The sequence below is a fragment of the Narcine bancroftii genome, chromosome 8 (genome assembly GCF_036971445.1).
Source record: "Narcine bancroftii isolate sNarBan1 chromosome 8, sNarBan1.hap1, whole genome shotgun sequence".
NCBI classification, from domain to species: domain Eukaryota; kingdom Metazoa; phylum Chordata; class Chondrichthyes; order Torpediniformes; family Narcinidae; genus Narcine; species Narcine bancroftii.
The window spans coordinates 171,877,659-171,904,731 of NC_091476.1; the positions used below are offsets into that span (position 1 = coordinate 171,877,659).

The 27,073-nt window shown below is 41.8% G+C and overlaps 1 protein-coding gene across 1 annotated transcript in view; it reads right to left on the bottom strand.

Annotated features, from left to right (window-relative positions):
- The window catches only part of LOC138741573 (ephrin type-A receptor 7-like), a 434,573-nt gene that overhangs the window by 6,023 nt on the left and 401,477 nt on the right, over window positions 1-27,073 (bottom strand). Inside the window, exons 9-14 of the mRNA XM_069895829.1 lie at window positions 26,796-26,921; window positions 22,935-23,120; window positions 19,633-19,694; window positions 12,339-12,542; window positions 5,008-5,157; window positions 4,495-4,688 (exon numbers count right to left, since the gene is read on the bottom strand). Of these exons, the coding sequence (XP_069751930.1) occupies window positions 4,495-4,688; window positions 5,008-5,157; window positions 12,339-12,542; window positions 19,633-19,694; window positions 22,935-23,120; window positions 26,796-26,921 (922 nt within the window). The remainder of the gene's footprint in view (window positions 1-4,494; window positions 4,689-5,007; window positions 5,158-12,338; window positions 12,543-19,632; window positions 19,695-22,934; window positions 23,121-26,795; window positions 26,922-27,073) is intronic.

A 27,073-nucleotide genomic window follows, 5' to 3' on the forward strand; every position in this document is an offset into this window, starting at 1 on the left:
ATTAAATAAACCATAAAAGGCAAAGAAAAAATTAGAATAAATAAAATTAAAAATTAAAATTGAAAACTAAAAATTAAAACACACATCGTCTGTACCACAATCTTAATTCACTATCTTCTTTATTTATCTGTCGGGATGGTTTGTATCTTGTTATTTTTTTCTTAAGGGGGTTATAAATCATATCTGTGACCCTTTGTGCCTCAGGTATGGCTGCCACACTTCTTTCTCAAGTTATAAGTAATATTCTCCAGGGGAATGCAATACTCAGTTGAGAGCTGGACTTCCACACAACCACTATACACTTCTTGGCTACCGACAAAGCGACCTTCACAAATTGATACTTCACAAATACTATCCTGGTTCTTGAAGTTATGTCCCCTAGTTCTAATCTCCCCCACCAATGGGAGCATCTCACCTCCCTCTATCTTATCTATGGCTTTCATAATTTTATACATTTCTCTAAGACACTCTCTCATGCAATTTGATTCCAGCGAGTTCAGCTCCAGTCAATGCAATCTCTTCTCATAGGGTAGCCCCACCTCGTCTCTGGAATCAACCTGGTGAACCTCCTCTGGACCGCCTCCAAAACCAGTACATCTTTCCTCAAGTAAGGAGACCAGAACAGCGCACAGTAGTGATGATACAAAGGGTCATCAAGTGGAGAGACATATTTCCCATCCACATTTGCAATGAAATAATATTGACAGATTGGCCTCAGTTGTCCAAAGAAATTTTGAAAGCTGGAGAGTTCTCAAAGGACCTACCCTGTGCTGTCGTTGTGAACATCACAGCATGCACATGGCATCAATGGAATGAAATCGGAATGATGTTGGATTTCAACAGGAGAGCTATAATTTGAAGTCATTAAGACACAGCACAAAAAACAATATTCCACAAAACCCTTTCAGGGGAATGTCTCAGTTTACCAGAAGCCAAAATGAAAAGCTTTAGAACCATGCTTGAAGATGTGATTTCAATAACAATGTTTTCTTTTGTTTCATTTGAAGATGGGAATGCTGATAAATTCCATGAAGAACTCACATTTATTTACCCAAATTGAGCAGTTGTTAAGAGTTGCTAAGAAATATTCAAGGCACACAAAAGCAAGGGTTAGACTGACAGATGTGGACGATGAGGCTTGAGTGGCAAGTGAACACCAGCATAAACTAATGGGACCTTACCTGGCAAGCTCACCCATTGGGTTAGTCAACAAGTAGAAAAGATTATAATATTTAACCCTTCAACAGTTGTAAGAAATCTTTCCTCTCAAGTTGAAGTTCTAGTTCATTATCATCCGATTGCACAAGTATATCCTGACAAAGCAGCGTTCCCCGGTCCTCAGTGCATAACACAGAGACACACAACCAGACATAACACACAAACAAACAAAATACACGCAGGACAAATATACAAACGTATCACATACACACATATTGCTTAGTAAATATTAGAGTCTTCGATGGTTACTGTGAGCAGCTCCTTGAGTCATCCAACATTCACGTTGCCCGTGGGAAGAATCCGTTTCTCAGCCGGTGCCCTGATATCTCTTTCTCAATGGGAGTAGCTGAAAGATACTGTATGTGTGGTATTGGGATGGTCCAATGATTACCCGTGTCATCTTCAGATAAAAATCTCAGATCACATTGATGGAGGGGAGGGGGACATCAGTAATCCTCTCCGCCACTCTTTATGATTTTGTGGATCGAACTCTGATCACCATCCATACCACAGTGATGCAGCCAGCCAGGGCACTCTCGACAGAGCTCCTGCAGAAGGTTGACATGATGGTGGCTGGTAGCCTTGCCCATTTCAGTTTTTACCAGGAAGTGCAGTCGCTGTTGTGCCTTGCTGACAAGTGAAGAGATGCTGTGCATTCCCAATAGGTCATCGGTTAAGTGGACTCCAAGGAACTGCTCTCTCCACTACCGAGTTATTGAGGGGAGGGAGGGTGGTCATTTCTGGTTTTCCTGAACTCAACGATCATCTCCTTCGACTTGTCCACGTTGAGACTCAGGTTGTTATTCTCCCACCATTTCGCGAGATTTTCCGTCCCTTCATCGTTGTTGCCCATGAGGCCAACGACTGTTGTGTCATCTGCAAACTTGCTAATTCTGTTGGAGCTGGATCAGGCGATGCAGTCGTGGGTCAGTGGCGAAGTCGAGGGCAAATAAGAAATTCTCAGGAGAGGCAATAAAATAAATTATGAATAAACACATAATTCGTTATTTTGCCAGCAATAAATAGTATAAATCCACTCTAACATTTTGTATATCAATCTGCATTTTTAACCCATTGTTGATATCAACACCAAGAAACACAATGAGCATTGTGTTGAGACAATCTCCAGGGAGATACCAGTGGCAACTGGTTTTAGAAATATCAGGGCCTTAAGTCCAGAGATGTTTTCGATCGTCATGAGAGAAGGGGGGACAAATATTTGTCATTGGAATTGAGTACTCGGGTCAGAGAAAAGTAAAACAGGATACCCCTCACCACCTAGTAGTAATAATCAAGGATAGCACCGTGGCACAAAGCCATTGGATTGTGGTTGACCTGATCCATCATCCACTTCAAGATCAGGTGGAACATTGCTCTGACCATTTTTTTAATTAAATTTTAAAACCAAAAATAGACTTTATTCACAATAAATTCTTTATAAAAAGAAAGAAAACCATTCAATGTCTCTTCACACCCTTAGTGTCATATCCATACATTTCCATCACTGAACATTTTCTATTTACACCATTGCCACCACTGTGTCACCTTGTTATTATTTACCCCCCTTGTTGTTTGAGGGGCTTCCCCTTGGTCTCAGCTCCTCAATGCCTAGTAATGGAATGAGCCTAGACTAGGGGTGGGTAACCTGGCTTTTAAAACGGACATTCCACCTTAAGTATTCCCTAGGCCATCGGTGCCTGTGATTAGTAAGGGATTACTTTAGGTGGGATGTGAGTAGGAAGGGAAGGTTGAGAATCACTGCTCTAGACCCAGTTGTTACTGAAATATTTTGCTTGAGAAAAATTGCCATTGGCCCATTTCCTTTGGAGTTTTGAAACCGTGCACATAACGAATCAATGAGGGACGATTAAAACAGTGGATTTCAAACTTTTTCTTTCCACCCACATACCACAGAAAGCAATCCCTTTCAGAGCATCTATGGCTTAGGGAATACTTAAGGTGGAGCGTGAGTTTAAAAATAAGGTGACCCACCACTGATAGAGACTGTGGCCCTTCCCCACAGCGCCCTCACATTGGCTGCACCAAATCTCAGTGTACACCTGCAGCCTGAAATGTCCAGGTTGCCAGTTGGTCTTCCAATAGTTCTGGATGTTTGTCTCGAAGTAACATCCCATAAATCTGCTGGGGATAAACTGCGACAAGGATCCTTGAATTCTTCTCCACACACTCAATGAATCTGCATTCCGTAAATAGGATGGCGACTGTCTCCACTCCACTACAGTCATCTCATTGACAATATGTGTGCTGAGCAATGTTTCTATTGTCCAGGAAGGATTTGACTGGGAGGGCCCCTCTCACTGTCGGCCAGCCCAAGTCCTGAGGCTTGTTTGTGAGCCCTGGTGATGAGGCATTCTGCTAGATGACCTGTTCGGTCTGCTCAGGGAAGTACCCCACTGCGTCCATCAGGTCCAGATCTCTCAGGGTCTGCAAGATGTTATGTGCTGACCACTGCCTGATGGCCTTGTGGTGAAAGGTGTTGGCCTGGAAAAGCATTTCCACGAAAGATAGGTAGCGTGGCAAAGTTAAGCTGACTGGGAGATTGCGCAGCAATGGGGCCAGGTTCATCCTTCGCAACACCTGGAACCTCAGCACATAGCGGCACTTGGTACCCTTCTTCATTGGATCTATCTATCAAAATGAAGGGAGGAAAGCTTAGGGAGACATCTGGGGTAAGTTATATTTTTACATGGAGAGTTGTGGGAGCCTGGAATGCTTTGCCAGGGATGGTGATGGAGGCTGAAACATGAGGGGCATTTATGAGGTATGTGGATGGAAGGAAAATAGAGAGTTATGGGATGGGGAGGGTTTAGTTTTTTTTAAGGAATATATGGGTTGGCACAACATCGAGGGCCAAAGGGCCTGTACTGTGGGGTAGTGTTCTATGTTCTTATCTAGCACCAACTGAAGGATCTCAAGCAATAAAGAAAGAAATAATAAAGAAAGTATATTGTTTCAATGACTTTGAATTAGACAGAGTGCAACGTTTCCAAATCAGTTTTCAATTAGCACAATGGACATTATGTGACTTCCAAGGCAGCTTTTACATGTACAAGTATCGGGCTAGATGCTGATAAGGTGAAGCAGATGGAAAATGATCAGGGATTTAGCACAATGGCAATCTCTGGATGTAGCAATTCTATCGTTTCCAATAAAGCAGCCTATAGGTAAAGCACCGTGAATGATTGGATGACTATCCCTGGGCTGATTGGACGATAATCTAGAAATTCAGTGGACAATCCCAAGGCATTTATTTACCTGCTGCACCCATTCGGGATGGTTTTCAGGCTGTCAGGGTTGCGCCCCATCTTGTTCAGGATGTTGAGGATATGTGCAAACTTGGGTCTGTCATTGCGGTCCCTCTGCCAGCATTCCAGCATGAGCTGGTGCAGCCGAGATGGGCAATTCATTGGGGCAGAGAGACGGAATCCTTCCTCCACTGCTTTGATCACCTATAAAGGCAGTACAACTAGACAGAGTCATTGCTGAGAGACGGAGTTGTGAAAATTTACAAGCCATCATATCGCGTGTTTAATCTGTGACAAATCTGCATCTAGGGCTTCAGGCTACATTTGAATATTCGGTGATGATAACAAAATTAACTGGAAGAAGACCATAACAAAAAACAAATTAGATTGCACTCTGGACATTTATAAGGATCACCACATAGACCTGTGAACGATGAAACATTCATCAGATCTCATCATTCTGAGGTAAAAGTTTAATATCAGGCTTTTTGTTGAGTATTCAGGATTCAAATATGAAACTCACGTCTTGATTGGACATGTCCCAGTAAGGCCGTTCTCCATAGGACATCACCTCCCACATGACAATCCCAAAGCTCCACACGTCACTGGCTGGGCTGTATCTGTGGTACTGAATGACTTCTGGGGCTCCCCACAGGACCAAGGTCTTTCCGCCCTGTTTCAGGAAAGAGTTGCCAGATTCTAAGCAGATGAGATCTCAAGTACGTGGCAAATGCTGCAGTTTTGATGCAGTGGATGCTTGAAAGTGTCAAAGCTGCAGAGACTCGATCATTTTGGTTCTTGAGTCAAATTGGCATAGTTCTTAATTTATTTTACATATGAGACACTGATAATTACATTCAGTTCTGAGGACCACTCCATAGAAATCATGAATTGATCTGGTTACAACACATATTCAACAGAACAACAGCGTGGCTAAAAGGATTGCAAACAGTAGGCTTTATTCCCCAGATATACAAAACCAAATGACGATCCAACTGAGGTTGATGGGGCAGGTAGAGAAAAGTTAATATCGAAGTTGGTTGTGGGGGGGGGGGGTGGTGGGGAAGGGTTTCCTTTTATATTGTAGCCAGGCGATGTCAAGAAAAGCTTGTACGCACAATGCAGTAAAATATCTGGCATACATTCACCCAAAGTTAATGGAAAAATCTGAAACCAAGACTGATCTTACTCAGTGGTAGCATCCATGGTTACGAGAGAAACATAGGGTGATGGATTTAAGATTTTTATCGGTTGTGATCTGATTGAACGGCCTTGAAGGGATTGATCGATGCCTTCCTTCTCTGAGCAACCCTGTCAGTGAATATGAGTTGGGAAAACTTTTCAATAAAAACTACTTTCAGGACAAGAAATAGTCTGTTTAGTCTATCAATAGTATGTTTTATAAATGACACTGAACAAGTTCTTGGCATTTTATTGAACTAGGGTGAAATTACTTGGTGCTTTATTGAACTCAGGAAAAATACTTGACGTATTCAATTGGGGTTGGAAAAAAAACTCCAGCATCAAGAACACAAGAAATGACAGGTGACAAAGCTGCCTCAACCCCAAGCCATATCTTAAAAAGAGCAAGGAATTCCAATTACTTTCCCAACCCATATTTCCCATGATTAATAACCGAATCAACCTCATCCCTAAATGTAGCATTATGTGGCAATAATGGAACCTTTACCTTTTAACATAAGTGAAATTCTTTAACTTTGTCTACCGTAAGGAAGACAGAGAGTCGCCACTTTGTCCAGAGCCCCTCACAGAAATGAGGCCCGAGCGAGGAATGAACTCGTCACTCCCTAGTTTACAAGACCAGTGCTCTATCCACGGAGCTATCGGAGCCCTGTGGTCAGTCATCTACCAGCCTATTTTTATTAAAGCCATCTCCCCTTCCCACCTTAGTCTCGATAAGGGGCCCCGACCTGAAACATTGACTGCCAAATTCTCTCCATGCATGATGCCTGGCCGGCTGAGTCCCGCCTGCTTCTCCTAAGTTTGCCCAAGAAACAGTCTATTTGTTCTTTCAGTTCTAGTCTCATTTTTATTTAAAAAAATCTCCACAACTTCTCCTGTGCTTCCTGATAGAATAACAAGGTCACCAGGACTGCACACAGTGTCTTCTAGCCCAAATTCCATGCAGATTTACAATTCTAGTATTTGAGAAATGAACATTGGTGCTTGTGTTTTTTTTAAAGCTTATTAATCTCTCGAGCACCTTTCAGGGAATGGTGTATTTGTAAAACAGCTTTAAAAAAATAACTCTATCCAATGTGTTGACTTGAACGTCAAAGATGAATTTGGAAAGAAGAGTGACTGTATAACAAAGCAGTACTTCAGAAGCTGTGATCAACAGAAGTCATGGGAAACAGTTCCTATCTGGTAGTGGGAATGAGTGGCCAGAAAACAAAATTGACTCTTCCTCATTTAGAAATCCTTGGGATAACTTTGAGCCTTCGTTTCTTGTTTATCAGAATATATTCTTTCTCAGAGCTGCTTGCTTTCAAAGGGACATTCTCCAGCAGGAAGTACCTGTCAGTCACAACGCACGTTGACTCTGGTTAATTTATTTTGGGCTAAATATCCCTTATTATAAGAAATTGAGGGGAAACACTGCTTGTATTTGACAATTAATGATTCACAGAAACAATTGACTTTAAACCAAATGAAATGTGATTTGATTTCATCAATTAAAAATTAGTGATTAATCATCAACTAAATGATCCATTAACATTGTCAGATTAGGTAATTATCCATAAAATATGTTAATTCAGGCACGGTATTAGTAATGTTTGGTTTAACTCTCCCAAAACAATCACTGAAACAACTATCAGTGGTTCGCAACCTTTTTCTTTCCACTCACATCCCACTTTAAGTAATCTCTATGCCATAGCTGCTCTGTGATTAGTAAAGGATTGCTTAAGGTGGGATGTGAGTGGAAAGAAAAGGTTTGAAATCCACTGTTTTAATCGCCCCTCATTGACTCGTTATGTGCACGGTTTCAGAACTCCAAAGGAAATGGGCCAATGACAATTTTTCTCAAGCCAAATATTTCAGTAACAGTTGGGTCAAGAGCAGTGATTCTCAAGCTTCCCTACCCACCCGCATATCACTTTAAGCCATCCCTTACTCATCACAGAGCACCGATAGCATAGGGATTATTTAAAGTGGGATGTGAGTGGAAAGAAAAAGGTTGAGGACCACTGAGCTAATTTAACGGAATTGTCCTTCATCAGGTTTGCATTCTTATTTCTTTGTTTAGATTGCTGAAGGGGGTAACTTAAATGAAATTTTTAATGTTATATGTTTTAATTGAGTAAATAATTATTGAACACAAATTTAGCAGGAAGAAAATCAAATCAAGAAGATGCCAAAAAGATTAAGTAGAAATAGACAAATGATCTCCACTGATGGGATATCATATTATTCATGAAGAGGAGAAAGACATTTAGCTCAAGCACATGACTCTTTGGAAATCAGTCCCCATAACCTTGCAAATATTCTTCTTGAGATCCTGCTCATTTCCCCTTCCAAGTTTCCCATTGATTCTGCATTCACCACAGTTAATGAATTTCAAATCAGAACCATCCACCAGGAAAAAAAATATTCTTCCTCTGTACTTTGTAGCTTCTGCTTGGGATTTTAAATATGTGCTTGAACTATCGGCCTCTCTAACCCATCTAAATTGGTCATGACATTTCCCCAGAGCAGAAAGCCAAGCTTCTCCAATCCTTTTTATGTACCTTACCTTTCCCAAGCCTTAATTAGAAAGCAGCATCTCCTTTCCATTCAGACCAAATATTTGTACTCTGTTTGAAACTTGAATTGTAAGATTTTCTTGGTGCCACAAGCAGGACATTCAGACCACTGTGTCCATTCTTCCATGAAACACCCACACTCAGTCAATAACTTACTATGCCATAGCGATTCACCTTTAAACTAGTTTCCTCTATATACCGAAACAATCCCTGATCCGTGCCCATCGCTGTAACTAGCCTGTCTCGCCAACTCTGCAGAAGCTGCAATCATTTAAAATTGCACAAACAATGTGCTCGTTCCATAGTCTCAGCCCCAGCTGATGGTGATTACCAAGTGACTAATTCCACCTAATTAATATAACATTTACTTTCCTGTTCTTATCGGACTCTTAAACAGAGTAAAAGATAATATCCTTGCTCTATTTTAAAGGTACTTTTCCCTGTATTTTGTCTTTTCAATACTATACCATGCACTCTTGTTATTGCTTTACCTGCTGTAGTGAAATATGGGTTGCCTTGACTAGATAGCACACAAAACAAAGTTTTTCTTTTCATCTCAATGTACATGGCAATAACACTAGGGAAATAAAATGAGAATTATGGTTAAATTAAGTGATAAATGCAGGATCTTGGAGTACAGTCTTGAATTCAAACCACAGAGAAGGTGATGGAAATTTCTCAAGTTGACCACTGAAACATTCAAAATGGTGGTTGACAGATGACAAGGCATGAACTTGAAGGAACAGGGAGCACAGGTGCATTAATGACAAACTATGACCAAATTGAAAGGCTGTATAGCTCCTCCTACTATTACTTTTTAGGGTTTTGTGAACCCCTCATGCACTACTTCATGCCTCTGGATATCCTCACGTGCTTCACTTCAAGCTTGTGCATAGTCTGTCAAAAGTACCTGGACTAGGGACGTAAAAGGAATTCAATCATTACGGGAGTAAAACTGCACGACTAACTGAGACTTGTAGCTCCCTTCCTTTGGGCAAACAATCCATGGACCTCATCTCATACACTATGCTGGCTATCTAAATGCAAGTACAAAATATAGGGTCACGATTATGATCCTGGCTTCAGCTCATTGTGTTTAGCATTGCATTAAATGGCTCTCTCTGCACTGGAGCTCGCTGTCACAAACCTCCCTGAAAACATGTCCCTCCAGTTGGCTTTCAGCTAGAAACTCAACAATTCTTCATTTTTATTTCCAGCAAAGAAAAAAAGCATCGGACACCCAAGACATCCTTCCAATTTCAAACTTCGATACTGATCAAGCCCCACAAACACAATGAAAACGGAGTGTAAATGAGCTGTGGGGGACTACATTGAGTCTCTGAAACATGGAAATATTTTAAACCTGAGGAACAAAAAGAATTTGGTATGCAGGGACGTCTTGGTGTGCTGGATCCTGGTCAGAAATTAAAACTGCTGGTAGTTCAGGCAAAAAGGTAGCCGAATTACATATTTGCATCCATCACAGGGGCGTTGAAGGAAAAGATGAAGAAATCCTGTAACAATTGGATGTGCTTTTTCTGAGATCACGACTGGAGAACGGGGGTACCTGTGTACCCCCATGAAAAGAAAGAATAGCCTCGGAATCTTGCAGTATAAATTCACTGGGTTGGGGTGGTTGTCCTTCAGAATCAGGATTTATTGTCATGAACAAGTCACGAAATTCAGTGTTTTGCGGCGGTGTCACAGTGCAAACATTTATATTATGAACCATCTTACAACACTAATATATAAAAACGGTGAAAATATTAGTAAGGCAGTGTGTTTGGTTCATTGATTATTCAGGAATCTAATGGCAGCGGGGAAGAAGTTGTCCCTGTGCCATTGAGTCTTTACGCTCCTGTACCTCCTTCCCGATGGTGGCAGAGAAGAGGTCTGGGTAGTGGGGGTATTTGAGGATAGGGACTGCTTTTATAAGACACCGCCTCATGTAGATGTCCTCAATGGAGTGAGGTCTGGTGTCTGTAATGTCACAGGCCGAGTTAACAACCCTCTGGAATTTGTTCTTGTCCTGAGATTTGATGCCTCCATACAAAGCAGTGATGCAACCAGTCAGAATGCTCTCCACGGTACACCTGTAGAGGTTTTCAAGAGTCTTCGGTAATATACTGAATCTCCTCAGACACCTCACAAAGTTTAGCCACTGATGGGCCTTCTTTCCAATTACATCAACATAGAGGCTCCAGGACAGATCCTTGGAGATGGTGACACCCGGGAATTTGAAGTTCTTGACCCTCTTCAGTACTGAGCCTGAATGAGGACTGGGTCATGTTCCCCTGAAGTTCACAATCATTTCCTTGGTTTTGCTAACGTTGAGCGCAAGGTTGTTGTCATTACACCAGTTAACGAGCTGACCTATCTCCCTCCTGCACATTTCCTCATTGCTCCTTGTGATTCTACTGACCACTTAAACAAAAGTACCCCATAACCTTCTATTTTTCTTTCATCCATGTGTCTAACAGTCTCTTAAATGCCCCCAATATCTCAGCCTCCAACACCATTCCTGGCAAGGCATTCCAGGCACCCACAAGTCTCTGCTTAAAAAAACATACCCCTGATGTTTCCCCTAAACTTCGCTCCCTTCACTTTGTACACATGTCCTCTCATGTTTCCTATTCCTGCCCTGGGAAACAGGTGCTGGCTGTCCTCCCTATTTATGCCTCACATAATCTTGTAGACCTCTATCAAGTCTCCTCTCATCCTTCTACGCTCCAAAGAGAAAGGACCCATTCAACTAACCTTGCACAAAAGACTTGTTTCCCAAACCAGGCAACATCCTGGTAAATCTCCTCTGCACCCTCTCCATGGCTTCCACATCCTTCCTGCAATGAGGTGACCAGAACTGAACACAATACTCCAAGTGTGGTCTCACCCATAAATTTGTAGAGTTCCAACATGACCTCTCTACTCTGGAACTCATCCGCCCTATTAATGAAGCCCAGCATCCCATAGGCCTTCTTAACTATCCTATCAACCTATGTGGCCACCTTGAGGGATGTATGGATTTGATCCTCCACACTCTTAAGTAACCAACCATTAACCCTGTACTCAGTTTTCTGGTTTGTCCTTTCAAAATGCATCACCTCACACTTATCTGGGCTCCATCTGCCACTTTTCTCCCCATCTCTGCATCCTGCCTATATCCTCTTGCAACTTTCGACAACCTTCAGCTCCATCCACAACTCCTCCAACCTTTGTGTCATCCGCAAACTTACTAACCCATCCTTCCACCTCTTCATCCAGGTCATTTATAAAAATCACAAAGAGCAGGTGTCCCAGAACAGATCCCTGAGGTTATCCACCAGTCACTGACCTCCAGGCAGAGTACTTTCCTTCCACTATTACTCTCTGCTTTCTTCCTGCAAGCCAATTTTTCAATCATACAGCCAAGGTTCCACTGATCCCATGCCTCATAACTATCTATATTAGTCTCTCATAGGGAACTTTGTCAAATGCTTTGCTAAAATCCACGTAGACCACATCTACCTCCCTACCTTCCATCAATTTCTTTTGTTATCTCCTCAAAAAACTCAATTAGGCTCATGAGGAACGAAGCCATGCTGACTATCTCTGAGCAGATTGGACTTCTCCAAATCCTCACAGATCCAAAAGTTTGGACACCACTGAAGTAGGACTCGCCAGACTATAATTCCCAGGATTCTCCCTATTACCCTTTTTAAACAAGTGGACTACATTTATCATTCTCCAATGCCGTTGCTTCCTATGGACACAGTGTGACCTGATGAGTTTCTCCACCTGTTAGGATTGACATGTGCTAACATTTGTATTCAAAGAGCCATTAATCTTAGAAATTCTCGGCCACTCATTATCTTTGAGTGTATTCAAAGCTGTGTCTACAAAGATTTTCGGACATTTAGGAACTGAGGGATTTGGGAAATGAATGAGTGCAAAATTAGCCACAGATTTCATCTGCATTACTTTGTCATTGTGGCCCAGTGCCTGCTTCTGTTCCTCATCTCTTCATTATCCAACCCATGAACATCCACAACTGCTTCCATCAGTGGGGAAAGTAAATTTCCAAAATAAAGTCTAAGTTCATGATTGAACTCACCATGGTAGTGAACACAGAGTCCACCTTCTCTTCATGCATCTGTCTGAAGCCTGACACCTTGCACACCAGGTTGTTGTTGACCAGGATTTTGTGGGCTGCCAGCATCTTATGAATGTAGCCCATCTCAGAGAGGTACTTCATCCCTGATGCTATTCCGGACAGCATCCCAATCAGCTGAATAACTGTGAATTGGCCCTCGTGCTTCTAAGGAAACAACCACAATTTCTCAATATTTTACACATTATATTCATATATGATGAAATGTGCATAAAATATAGTAAATACAGCTTCTATTTAGTCATTAGTTACTCTTTAGTGGAACATAAGTTTAAGTTCAAGTCTATTTATCATCCAATTGTACAAGATGAGAAATAGGAGCAGAGGTCGTCCATCTGGCCCAACAAGCCTGTTCTGTCATCCAATAAAATTGATCTGGGCCTTGTCTCAGCTCCATTTACCCACCTATTCCCCATAACTCTTAATTCCCCTATTACTTAAAAAGTGATTTATCAATCATGAGCCAGGTTTGACTGCTTATTTGGCAAATAATTCATCTACACTCTGGGAGACGCAGTTCCTCCTTAATTTTGCCTTAAAATGATGGTCCCAAATCTTGAGGCCATACCTTATTTCTATCAGGAGTCATGAGGTAATGTTGCCGCTTTACAAATCTCTGGAAAGACCACACTGGAATATTGTGTTCAATTCTGTTCACTTCATTAGAGAAAGGACGTGGGGGCTATGGAGAGGGTGCAGAGGAGATTTACCAGGATGTTGCTTGGATTGGAGAACATGTCTTGTGAGGCAAGGTTAGCAGAGCTGGGGCTTTTCTCTTTGGAGCGAAGAAGGATGAGAGGTGAATTAATAGAGGCGTACAACTTCTTTCAAGGCATAGATAGGGCGAACTGCCAGCATCTTTTTCCCACGGTTGAAGATATCTTTAAAAAGTGAAGGGAGGTAAGTTTAGAGGAGACATCAGGCTTAAATTGTTTTTATACAGAGCTTGGAGTGCATTGCCAGGGGTGGCAGTGGAGCCTGGAACAAAATGGAAATTTAAGTGACTCATAGACAGGCACATGGATGAAAGAAAAAATAGAGGGTCATGAGGTAGGGAGGGTTTCAGTTTTTTTGGTAGCTATATATAGGTCAGCACAACATCATGGGCTGAAAGGCCTGTACTGCGCTTTCGTGTTCCATGTTCTATCACCTGACAGTGGAAACAGCTTCCCTGTTTCAATTTTATCTGTTTCTTTCATAGTTTTTAGACATTTCTTCTAAAAAGAAAAAGGACCTTCCCACGTCCTTCTAAATTCTAATGAGTTTGGTCCCAGGCTGCTCAATTTCTCCTCAGAAGCTCCTTCTCATAACTACATTGGTCTTAGCCTGAGATACTACCCAAGCGGAGAGTTGTCTTTGTGACGGGACATGGAATTCCTTCAACCAAATAAGAAGCAGGTTTTACATAATATTTTCAACCCCCACCTGCTGAATCAAACAAGCAGCAAACTTCTTGAGTGACACCCAAAAGTTTAGGTCGCATACACGAAAATCTGGGACATACTGTAGGCAGGCTGTGCCCGTCAGTAAATCAACTGATTACAGAATCTGTGATCAGAATCTATGCCAGTAAAGTTAGGAACCTGGCGTATCAGGGCTAATTCTGCTTTACCCTTCACAGGTCACAGTAGAAGTCCTTTCAGTAAATATTTTGGGACAGTTTTAAGCAAAATGGATCAATACGTCGACAAATTCCACCTTATTCGGAAGATGCACACATTCACCAGAGGAGCATTGAGCAGTTTATGGATCCCGTTCATTTGGAGAAAGAGAGGAACTAGAAATGTGGTCTGCATCTCAAGCCTCTTTAGATTATGGAGAGGGATGTGTTTAGTAGCATTTTGAATTAGTAGTCAGAACTTAATTGTAAAATTACAAAAATACTTGTGCAGGTTGAGGAATATTACAATTGTCATAGATATTGGCTTAACTACATTTATATCTTTTTTTTTCTTTCTTTGGCTTGGCTTCGCGGACGAAGATTTATGGTGGGGGTAAAAGTCCACGTCAGCTGCAGGCTCGTTTGTGGCTGACAAGTCCGATGCGGGACAGGCAGACACGGTTGCAGCGGCTGCAGGGGAAAATTGGTTGGTTGGGATTGGGTGTTGGCTTTTTCCTACTTTGCCTTTTGTCAGTGAGGTGGGCTCTGCGGTCTTCTTCAAAGGAGGTTGCTGCCCGCCAAACTGTGAGGCGCCAAGATGCACGGTTTGAGGCGATATCAGCCCACTGGCGGTGGACAATGTGGCAGGCACCAAGAGATTTCTTTAGGCAGTCCTTGTACCTTTTCTTTGGTGCACCTCTGTCACGGTGGCCAGTGGAGAGCTCGCCATATAACACGATCTTGGGAAGGCGATGGTCCTCCATTCTGGAGACATGACCCACCCAGCACAGCTGGATCTTCAGCAGCGTGGACTCGATGCTGTCGACCTCTGCCATCTCGAGTACTTCGAAGTTAGGGATGAAAGCGCTCCAATGGATGTTGAAGATGGAGCGGAGACAACGCTGGTGGAAGCGTTCTAGGAGCCGTAGGTGATGCCGGTAGAGGACCCATGATTCGGAGCCGAACAGGAGTGTGGGTATGACAACGGCTCTGTATACGCTTATCTTTGTGAGATTTTTCAGTTGGTTGTTTTTCCAGACTCTTTTGTGTAGTCTTCCAAAGGCGCTATTTGCCTTGGCGAGTCTGTTGTCTATCTCATTGTCGATCCTTGCATCTGATGAAATGGTGCAGCCGAGATAGGTAAACTGGTTGACCGTTTTGAGTTTTGTGTGCCCGATGGAGATGTGGGGGGGCTGGTAGTCATGGTGGGGAGCTGGCTGATGGAGGACCTCAGTTTTCTTCAGGCTGACTTCCAGGCCAAACATTTTGGCAGTTTCCGCAAAGCAGGACGTCAAGCGCTGAAGAGCTGGCTCTGAATGGGCAACTAAAGCGGCATCGTCTGCAAAGAGTAGTTCACGGACAAGTTTCTCTTGTGTCTTGGTGTGAGCTTGCAGGCGCCTCAGATTGAAGAGACTGCCATCCGTGCGGTACCGGATGTAAACAGCGTCTTCACTGTTGAGGTCTTTCATGGCTTGGTTCAGCATCATGCTGAAGAAGATTGAAAAGAGGGTTGGTGCGAGAACACAGCCTTGCTTCACGCCATTGTTAATGGAGAAGGGTTCAGAGAGCTCATTGCTGTATCTGACCCGACCTTGTTGGTTTTCGTGCAGTTGGATAATTATGTTGAGGAACTTTGGGGGACATCCGATGCGCTCTAGTATTTGCCAAAGCCCTTTCCTGCTCACGGTGTCGAAGGCTTTGGTGAGGTCAACAAAGGTGATGTAGAGTCCTTTGTTTTGTTCTCTGCACTTTTCTTGGAGCTGTCTGAGGGCAAAGACCATGTCAGTAGTTCCTCTGTTTGCGCGAAAGCCGCACTGTGATTCTGGGAGAACATTTTCGGCGACACTAGGTATTATTCTATTTAGTAGAATCCTAGCGAAGATTTTGCCTGCAATGGAGAGCAGCGTGATTCCCCTGTAGTTTGAGCAGTCTGATTTCTCGCCTTTGTTTTTGTACAGGGTGTAATGAAATAGCAAAATTGACAGAATTTTATTTTATGCACAACAAAGATGGGAGGGTAGAAGAGAACCCGTATCCACCCATTAGCTCCGATCTGTGCTCCTCATCACTTCCCCTTTCCACCTCGCCCCCACCTTTTTATTCTGGTTTTTGCCTGAAGGAATCAGGCCCGAAACGTTGATTGCCTTTTACTTCCTACGGATGCTGCGTGTGTGGTAGACCACCGTTTGTATGGCTAACTATCTGGGGCACGCCCATTGGCCGACCATACCTGTGGCTCCTCCCACAGATTCCTGGTAAAAGGTGAGTGTTCTACAGCCCCCTCACCAGCTCAGGGCAGTCAACTAGCATGGACTTGGCTCCATTCTATTGCTAATAAAAGCCAATCAGTTTGACATAACTTCCAGTCTTTTGGAGTTATTAATGGTGCATCGGCATGACCTGCTGAGTTCCTCCAGAACTTTGTTGCAGACTGCGCTCGACTCGAGTATCGGCAGACATTTCTGTTTACCTCTAGGTCCAAAAATCTGTCTACATTCTTGCAGAGTCACATTTTCTTTGCATGACCACAACCTATGAATATTTATCGATCCTTTTTATATTTATTATACATTTTTTCTCTCAGAATCAGAATGTAGCAGCCTCCTTACAAAATAAATTAAAATCGGGAAAGATAAAGAAAAAGTGAGGCAGCATCTGTGGTTCATTGATCATTCAGGAATCTGATGACAAGGGGGAAGAAGCTGTCCTTGTGCGGCTGAGCACTCATCTTCAGGCTCCTGTGGTCAATTGCGGTCAATTTATCCTTATTGGTGTATGTTATGAACCGCGTAACCGCAGCAAGCAAGAATTTCAATGCATCTTTACTGAAGTGAATGGCAATAAATTCTTGTCATCATCAACAGACCAAGGATTCACAAAAGTGACGCCTTGGGTTGACTTTTTTTCCAGCCATCCACACTCTGCAGAGCTTATCCATTGGCTTTGATGGATAGATGACAGAAGATCTTAAGTGCATTTGGCAGAGAAGACAATGTGAGAGGGTACAACAGCAAATAGAAAAAGATGGTGAATCAAATTGGAGCAAATAATTAATTTTAAGGACAAGGCTCGTGCTTTCATATATTCACAGTTTGTTGGCATATGTTAAAATGCTTCAGCTAAATCGAAAACTGCCTGAAATATTTTGGCCGGTGTGAAACACAGAGCAGAACATTGGCAAGAGAGAATGAACCTGCCAATTGGTGTCAACACGATCCAAGTTTCTTTGTCAAAAGTATTTTTCAGCCACATGAGGGGAAGCAAACCCCATTAGGGAAGCACAAAAGAGGATGTGGCTCCTCTCTCAACAAGCAGATATTAAACTGAGTGTTGCCTGCCAGCACAGGTGGCATTATTCAAAGAGAAAGCATGATCCTCAGATTCTGGCAACATCCCTTCCTGCATTGTGTGGAAAAATACCTGCTCACGTGTCACAAGCGAAATCTTGCTGAACACTTTTCGTTCAAGAATAAGCCATTGATTTGGACATTGTAATCGATCCACAATGCTGGTCAGATCTAATATGACGGCCTTAATTAATTCTAGATACAGACAGATTCATTATAATATTCTGCACAAAATATAACTCACACCTCAAAAGATACATAGAAATAAACCAGAATTCTCTGACAGGTGTTTAAGGTGTGGTATAGATGTTGGTCCCTTTTTTCATTCTACCTGGTTATGCACCAAATTAAGACCCTTTTGGATAGAAATGGGAGAAGTGTTGCCAAACATTGTGGGGATGACCCAGAATTGTTTCTTTTGGGGAATTTGGCAGTTATAAAAGTTAACTTCTCCAGAAGTAAATCTAAATTTATTAAAATTGCATTGTTACTGCACTTTGTGGACAACCAGTTTTAACTCTGGCCACTTATCTGCTTCATCTTGTCATATGATTGCATTTGTTACTTTAATAGCCAGGAGATACAGTCTAATCAAATGGAAAGACCCTAAGCACCTATTACATTTCAAAGGTTCTCCCAAACTGTAGCATGTTTAAATTTAGAATAAAATCAAAAGAGGTACTGTTGACCTTTCAGTTAAATCCGAAGAAACAAGGATGCCATTTATTCAACATTTTCATATAATGTAAGTTGATCATTTCCGAATCCTTTCCAACATTTTCTTTTGTTTGCATGTAGAGGAGAGGAATTAACCACAAAGTAATTGTTTAATCGCTGAAAAATGGTTGTGCAGCTTTTGTTTTCCGTTTTGTTTCTTAGTTAGGGAGACATTTTTTGTAATAAAATTTGATTCCTTTTCATGTTTGACCTTTAAGAGATTGGGGGGCTCATTTTGCAGATGTTGCTTGATGTCAGCGTTTGTATGTGTTAACCGTTGTAATGCGATCCCCATCTCTTTGTATAATTCTTATGTTTATTAATCTGAAACTTCATAAAAAGATTGAAAAAAAAAATGGCATTGTGAATAGCTAGGAAATGTATAGCATCGGCTTGGAAATCCGATTCCCTACTTCACATTAATCATTGGAACATGGAAGTGCAAAGTTGTATTCCCCTTGAGAAGATGACTTATAGTCTTAGGGATCAATATAGTATGTTCATCGATATTTGGTGACCTTATTTAGATGACTTAAATGTATAATTTATTTTGATATTTGTCAGTTAGTAAACTCCTTATGAGAAATTTAATACTTTTAAAATGAGATGGCGAACTTGCTCCTGTTGCTTTTTCTTTTCTATTTTCTTTCTTTCTATCTCCCTCTATTCCCTGCCGTCTGTCCCCTTTCCTTTCCAGTCTGGGGACCAGGGGGTTGGGAGAAGAGGGAATCTCCTTTCCTTGTTATTATTTTTTCTGACTCTGTCCCGCATCGGACTTGTCAGCCACAAACGAGCCTGCAGCTGACGTGGACCTTACCCCTCCATAAATCTTCGTCCGCGAAGCCAAGCCAAAGTTATTCAATGTATTATTGTTACTAGATTAATTAAGTCCTACATTATGTATTTTCTTAAATAAGAAGCATTTGGTTGTAAAGCATTGGCATTTTCTGTAGACTCGGTAGCTGCTGTTCAACAGTGAGCATTTCTTACGTTCATATGTTGTTTAAGATCTTTGGTTTGCTATCTGTTTAAAGAGCTCTTCTACTTATTTGGTTGGCGAAGCTCAAATTCGTGAAGACGTTGGCTTCATTTCTTTCATTACTGTGTCTCAGGTACTTCTGGGGTATTTTGCATTGTCCACAGTATGATTCATCTATCTAACGCTGCGGAGATGATGGTACTTGGGAGAAGCAACTGAGTACAAACATAGGTCTAATATACTTAGAAATGGACTGGGTCCAGCTGTCATATAACTTAGCCTGTTGATTTCAGGAATCCAACAAGCACATGCCGTTCAGAACCCTCAGAGCAGCAAGAGGTGACAAACAAGAAAGTTCACAGACACTGGGAAAGTGGAGCAACAGACCAAAGCAAGAGGAGCCAGGAAAGCCCCTTCTTCCTCCAACCTTGCTCGCAGGAATTACATGACATCTCAAGGTGCATTTTTTCAAAGAAATTCAGAAGTGTAAAACATCTGATTAACACAAGGATACTCTGACTGCAGCTTGGATCGAGGTGCCAACCATGAAAAAGGCTATTTTACAAAACAAATCAACTAAAACCAATTATTTACCCTCAGGAAGGAGTCCAAAACGGCGTTTCCCATGTACTCGATTACAATCATCATGGGTTTGCCTGCACATAGGAAATCAGAATGTTAACGGTTGATGTGTGGAACGCTGCAAATCACAGAATGAAAAATTCCACACTTTGGACAGTGCCAGTTTCCATTTACAAATTGCAGGATTCAGCCTGCATTCATTGGAATCATGTTTCTTGGTTTTGAGCCACAAAGATAATTGCAAACTCCAATATTTTGCATGTTGCGCCTGGAGAGTATAATTTACTTTCACCCCATTAAATTTGGCCTTGCAACTAGACACAGGTTGAATGTCACAAGGCTCAGGATAGTTAAGTCGACATTCAGTATAAATTTGAAATTAAAGGACCAGAGCATCCTCTAAAATGAGATTTATTGATATGCAGTGGTAATAATGTCCTGTGCAATTGTTGATGGTTTGAGGACAATGAATAATCCAACTCAACAATGGCAGGATTCTTGCCTCCACATCAGAATCCCACTCCAGGGGATCGAGTATAATACATAGTGTAGATAGATTACCCATGAATGATGTACCAAAGGCAAAAGGGCATAGTTTTATGTTGAGAGGACTTTGAAGGGATATGATTTTTTTGCACAGAGACTTGGTTGATATCTGGGATATGTTGCAAGTGAAGTCAATGGGATGCAATTCTGATCAAGAGGTATTTAGACAGACACTTAAATAGTCAAGGCACAGAAGAAGAAGTCCAAATGGACATTGATACCACAAAATAGAAGACTATGGGTGTGAAGTAGGGAAGGGAGATTGTTGAGTAGGTTGAAATTGGTCAGCACAACATCATGCGCTAAAGGGCCTGTACTGTGCTGTAATGTTATATATCCCTGTCGAAATGTGGGCAAATGGGAATAGTGTAGATGGTCAAGGATGTGGTGGATTGAAGGTTCTATAACCGTAGGTTACAATTCTGACTATAATCTAAAGCTATATTGAAGTACTGAGGTAATATGTCACGGTTTTCAATGAAACACCACATTGAGTTCACATTTCTTTACGCCAAGGAACTATTTTGATGAGAACCTATGTTGTCAACCCTCTCAAACACTGCCTAATGCTGGTGTGTGACCAAATCTTTTCCTTTTCAGAAAAGCAGAATCAATCGATTCTGAAAATGTAACTACTGAGAGAATGACCAGGGAAGCAGACCATTTCAATTCTCCAACAGCCTGCTACATGTGCAAGAATTCCCTCTTTAATCTTTTACACAATTAAACATATATCTACCAAACATTTATGGAGTGCTCAATAAAAGTGGCAGATTACATAGCTCAGCCAAATATAAAGGCATATAGAGCACATCCGGAATGCAACAGCTCATCTGATAATAATTTTTATCACGGATAGCCACATCTCTAAATCCCATCCTCATACCCACATGGTATGGTTAAAACTGCACTTCGATCCTAGAGTAAAAGAGCAAAGTACTGAAATTCAGGATTTATATTATGCCTAGAGGTGGTGGAAATAATTCAGGGATGGTCCCCACAACATTTGAAAGCTTATATTTGAGTTATTAATTGAGTAACAAATCTTTTCTAAACTTAAGCAGGACATCATGTCCCTCAGCCACGGAGCATGGGTGGGTGGGGCATAATCCTTCCATCGCACGTCTGGCCAAAAGAGAGGCGAAAGACAGAGTACGGCAGTTGACTGGAGTTAAAAGGACATCATCCTCTCCAGTTATACTGAAAAGAGCAACCAAAGGATTAGGTTCTAGATTTAAGTTAAGGATTAAGGATAAAGTTTGAAACTCTTCCCTCCAGTATTTTTCAAGGCCAGGACACGTCCAGAAGATATGGATTAAAGAACCCTCTCCTCTCTTACATTTATCACAACAAGAATTTACATGGGAATAGATACGAGATAATTTAACTTTAATATGTGGGCCCTATGTACAACTTTAAATTGTAACAGCCAGTGACAGGCACATAGAGATGTAATATTAACCTACTTTAAAATTGAAACCCAAACCTCATCTGATAATTGAAGGTTTAAATCTTGTTCCCAGCCATTTTTAATTTTAACTAAGAGGCACATGTCTCAAACCCACCAATTTAACATGGATAATAGATATTAAACCTTTGCGAGAAGTTGTAAACTAAAAAATACATCAATGTTTGCATCAGATGCCCCAGGGAAATCAGGTATCTGAGATGGAAGGAAATGCCTGATTTACAAATATCTGGAAAAAATGAGTATTTGGTAAACTGAACTTTTCAGAAAGTTGTTCAAATGACGCAAAACTGATATCAATAAAAAAAGATCTTTGAAACGTTCGATACCCAATCTGTGCCGTTCATGAAAAGCAAACTCATGTAAAGAAGGTTGAAGAAGATGATCGGACAGAGAGAGAAAAACCTTGAGGTCCAAAATGTTTTGTGAACATGTGCAGGGATTTCAATAAGAGGAGTAAAATAATTAGACAAAGCTAAAACAGTTATTTAAAATTAATAGATTATAGCAAGAGAAAGGCACATATAAAAGAAACTGCATTTCTTTTCCAATAGAGAGGGTAGGGGAAAGAAGGGGGTATGTCAATGCCTCATTAATTTGACCTTGTTCTCCTGCTGAGGAGAATTTAACCACATTTAATATGGGTATGCTTGGTGCTATTCAATTTAACCAACTGATTGACATTTTCTTGTAGTCATGGGGAATTCCTTGCTGTTATTCTAATTGCACCAGGTGTTGTATTGTATTGCTCCACAATTGAACATTTACAAGCATTAAACTGCCCTCCCTCAGTTTCGAATTCAAACTGGATTGCCCCATGGAGATACAGAACCTCTATCTTGCCATTCACTCACAGGAATCACAGATAGAGGTCAGTGTCTGGAGCCATTAAACACATAATTTTTCAACAGCCAAGCACCCGGTCGGTGCCCCTGAGAGCTGGATAAATTAACATTTCACATTAGATGTGGACCAAGTTGGGTAGAGAGAAAAAAATGCATTTGTTTATTCCTTTAAGGAACCTCTACTGTGCTTTATATCCAAGGCAGCACTTTTAAGATGTAATCATTATTGGAACAGAACCCAGCACTTTTCAAGGGTGCAGCTGGGGAAAACAGAAGAGTGAAGGCTGAGACCACAGACGAGAAAACATTTTGGGGATCACAGAAAAATATAGTTAACTATTCATATCATATTTCCATATGCTAAATATACAAAAGAAAACAAAGATATTTAAAATATTGAAAGATTTTGTTTTAGATGTATCTAGTATGAGGAAAATAAACCCAGTCATGCCTACCTCTTGTAATAACTCCCTCGAGACGGATGACATTGGAGTGGTCAAATTGACCCATTATACTTGCTTCTGTCAGGAAAGTGCACTTCTGTTTTTCAGAGCAGCCGACTTTCAGTGTTTTAATAGCTACTGGAAGCTCTCTCTTACTGGGGAGCTTAAGACATCCTCTGCAAACTTCTCCAAATTCTCCTACAGAGGACAACAAACACAGTTACCATTATACATCCATCTCCTTATTTTGTGTCGTGGGGGGGATGGGGGGTGGGCTGCAACAATTATGTTTTTTACACACAGCTTCTGGGTTCTGGGAAATTATTCCCAAATTCCCGGAACGCAGACTGTGTAAAAAGATCAGAGCAGAAATAAGTGGCTCATTCCAATTCCCTGCTGCAGCTCTAGATATTATTGCTGACTGGCTGCAGTCCAAACTGAACTGCAGGCAGTCCACAGCAATGGGCTAATGGGCGAAGTCGACCCACGTCCAGCCAATATCAGTACCGCACATCAGGTACTTAGTCTAAACACGCGACAGTAACTGTACACAGATTGTTCTGTGTGAACATCCCCTCCAGGAGATAAATGTGAAAATTGACGATGGAAAAATAACATTATTTCTATGTAAAAAACATAAATGTTTTACCTTGTTCTTGGTGTGTGAAAGGAGGAGTTAGCATGAACTAACATTGTGGGTGTGTGGGGAGTATGCATGTTTTTTTACCAGCATCTCCAGAATAAAGTGGCTTCTTGATTTGCAGTCGCTCCATCCTAAACATTATTTCCTTCTACTACCAGCTCACTGTGTCCATGGCGTATACCATGACCCTTGCATTTGATTACCAAGGCTATTCCAAAAGCACCTCCTATATCTGAAACCTTTGAATAACTAAGAAGACGCATGGAAACATCACCAACAGGATATTCTCCTCCAAGTTACAAACCGTCTTTACCTGAAAATATATTCCCTCATTATTGTTGAATCTAAATCCCTGAACTCTCTACCCAACGGAAGGACAATAGTGACTCAAGAAGACCGTTCCCATTATATACTCAGGGGCAGGGAAATTGAGAGAGGGGTATTAATTGCCCAGTGAAACATGAATTGTGAAAAAGAAAATTGCCAGAGAATTTCATGTTTATTTGTGGAGGAAGGAGAGAGGTTGATTGGATCTTACTCTACATTTTTGAGGTTGGCGAAAGGGGATTTTGTCTGGTTTTGTTGCCTGAACTCAGGAGCTAATTGCAATGAATTAGGAGGGAAGAGGTGGCTACCTTGATTTTTAATGAAGGAAGCAAACTATCAAATCACGTTGTTCTGGAGGAGAGAAATATTTAATCACTCTATCTCAGTGGTGTGCCTCTCTTCCTGCTCAAAGCACACAAATAAAATGAGACAAGGATGAGATTGGAACTAATAACCGGTGAATGTGTCCTTTCTTAACTCATTTTGAAATCACACTGGTGTTTTTCAGCCCCATTTTAAGTGCGCAGCTAGAGTTCTGATTAAAGTCATCAAGGAAAACAAGACGGGGTTAAAATTAAAAAGTATCAGAACTACAAACGAACTGTACTTATTTACAGAAATATTCACAACAAGGAGAGTAGTGGTATTTTGTGTGAGTTTCAGTGCTAAGTGGGGTTCTCTCCATCTGTGGCACATTGCCTGGCCCTCAGTGGTAATTGGTATACATCGAGTGAGCTTTCCAACAAAAGCAAATAACAATAATCCCCAGCCCATTTTCACAGTGACTATCTACTATTACATTAATTTTGTCTGTTTAAATCCTTGCAATTTACAGAATAATCATTGCCAACTATTGAATGCAGTTACAAACATGTCTACAAAGACAATATGGAGCTTGCAATTCTAAACTCCAAAAGTAGCCTTTCATACATGTTCAGAGACATTGTTAGTGCAAAGTACTTGAATCCACAAGATGTGGGAGCAGAATTGGGCCATTCAGTCCTTTGAGTCTGCTCCACCATTTGAATCAGGGCTGGTTCACCTTTTTCCTGTCAGTCTCGTTCTCTGCCTTCTCTCCAATGACTTGGCCTCCGTCCCAATAATTTCCACAGATTCACCACCCTCTGGCTAAAGAAATGTGCCCTCATTTTCGAAGGGCTGAGCCAGGAGGAATAACAAATTCCACGACTGTGGCTGGGTAGTAAATGTTTGGGCAACGGGGGACATAGTGGTGGTGGAAGGGTGGTTACAGCACAGTGATTTGCTCACTGGGGAGAGTGCATGAACACCTTATACAGCATTAGGCCCTTTCAAGCTGCCATTTTAAAAGGGGGACAATTTGCCCGGTTAGCGCCCCAGTCACGATGCAGTTCGAAAGGGTCTGACCTGGTCAACCCCATCGGAATCCAACTGGGTCCCTAACCTGCCTCAGAGGTAGTCAGGGAACCCAGTTAAACTTACCCAGGTTGTGACCACAGGCGATTTGAACAGGAAAATGGCCGACCCGCTTATTCCGGTGACGTTAGCACTTGCCCACGTGCGTCACCGGGCAACTAGCATCTGAACATCCGGCAGTACTTTCAGTGAGTACGTGACACGTCACTGCAGGGGTGGGATCCCCCTTAAATCACCGAGTTGGCTATTTAATGGGTGGGCATATCCCCCTGCAATTTAAAAGGTGCGCACTTTTGCCCCAATAATCGCAGCCGGGTCCCAGGAGGACTACCCAGGTGCTGCAGTTTAAAAGGGGCTAATGGTTGCTGAAGTTGCTTTAGTGAGCTAACCACTACACTAACCACTAATCATTTTAGCTAATTTCTATATTAAGTCTGACAGCTCCAACATCTTAACATTAATGCCTCATTACACAGGCGTAGAAGATTAGTGGGGTGATTAACTACAGCTATTGATCCATTATGACTCATCCTATCACAGCCATTCATTTGGTCCTGCACATCTTTCACTATTTACGCTCCGACTGCATCTCTAGGGGTTTACCAACTGAGGTTGCCCGGGACCCGAGTTTCCTATCCATGTAGTGGGCCCCTGCAGCTCCTTACACACTGGGCTCTAAATTGGCTGGTCGATTTAAAGGCGACCGGCCAATTTAAGGACAATCTCGCCCATTTGGCGAGGTGGGTGCCGTGACGTGTCACCGTATCCCCGCTGGAAGTCGCTAAAACTGATCTATATTCACTTTATAGACATATGCTGATTAGCACAGCGACCTAACCTGAGCTGTTCACTCTCCATACTCGAAGCTCCTGCCAACATGGCACTGATGATGCGCACATGCACGTACTAATGTCATCTTCCATCTGGGCAGCCATCTATGGATTACAAATCGAGTAGCAGCAGCTACACGGTATATCTACACAGGTCGGCGATCCACCTCCGAGGTGGTTTGCCAACCTGTGCGTTCTTTAAAAGTTCTACCCACCAATTGGCCTGTACACGGGTTGATAACCTCCCAAACTGGCAGGTTAAACTCATGTTACAATCCAATTTGTAAACCCTAAATCTCTTCCTTTGTTTCAACAAAGGGGCACAAAGTGTTGACTCCTCCCCTTTCCACAATTGCTGCTTCACCTACCGAGTTTTTCTAGCATTTTTGACAGCATCTGCAACTTTGTTGATTCGATGTATTAAAAGATTGAAGCTGTTGAGTACATTTCCAAATCGACATCTCGATACTCAGGATCGTGTCGATCTGGGTTCCATGCCACATCTGTACAAAGCTTCAGGCTCCACCCACATTTCACATAATCACATAATGTTACTTTACTCTATGATCCACTCAGTGCACAATGCTAATATCCTCCCACCAGAGCAGTGATCCATATCCATTGTACACAAACATGCAGCCTCTCCACATATTCCAAACGTAATTAAATATCTAGTACCTCCTCCAATAACTCTTTCAATTTTGATGCAGGAAAGGTCCAGTTCTTTGGCAAAAAGATGCACTGCTTGTACAGGATCTTCACAGGTTTCTGGATCAATGTAGGTTCTTCGACTTGGGATTTTAACTGCAATGGAAAGATAATCCCTGTTCACATGGCAGTCAAGACAAATGGTGAACTTCATCAAAATCCTGAAGTCAAACACTAAAGTCTGCAGACACCGTGGTTGAAGAAAGCCCACAAACAGGGCTTTGTGGAGCAATTCATGGTGCAAGCCA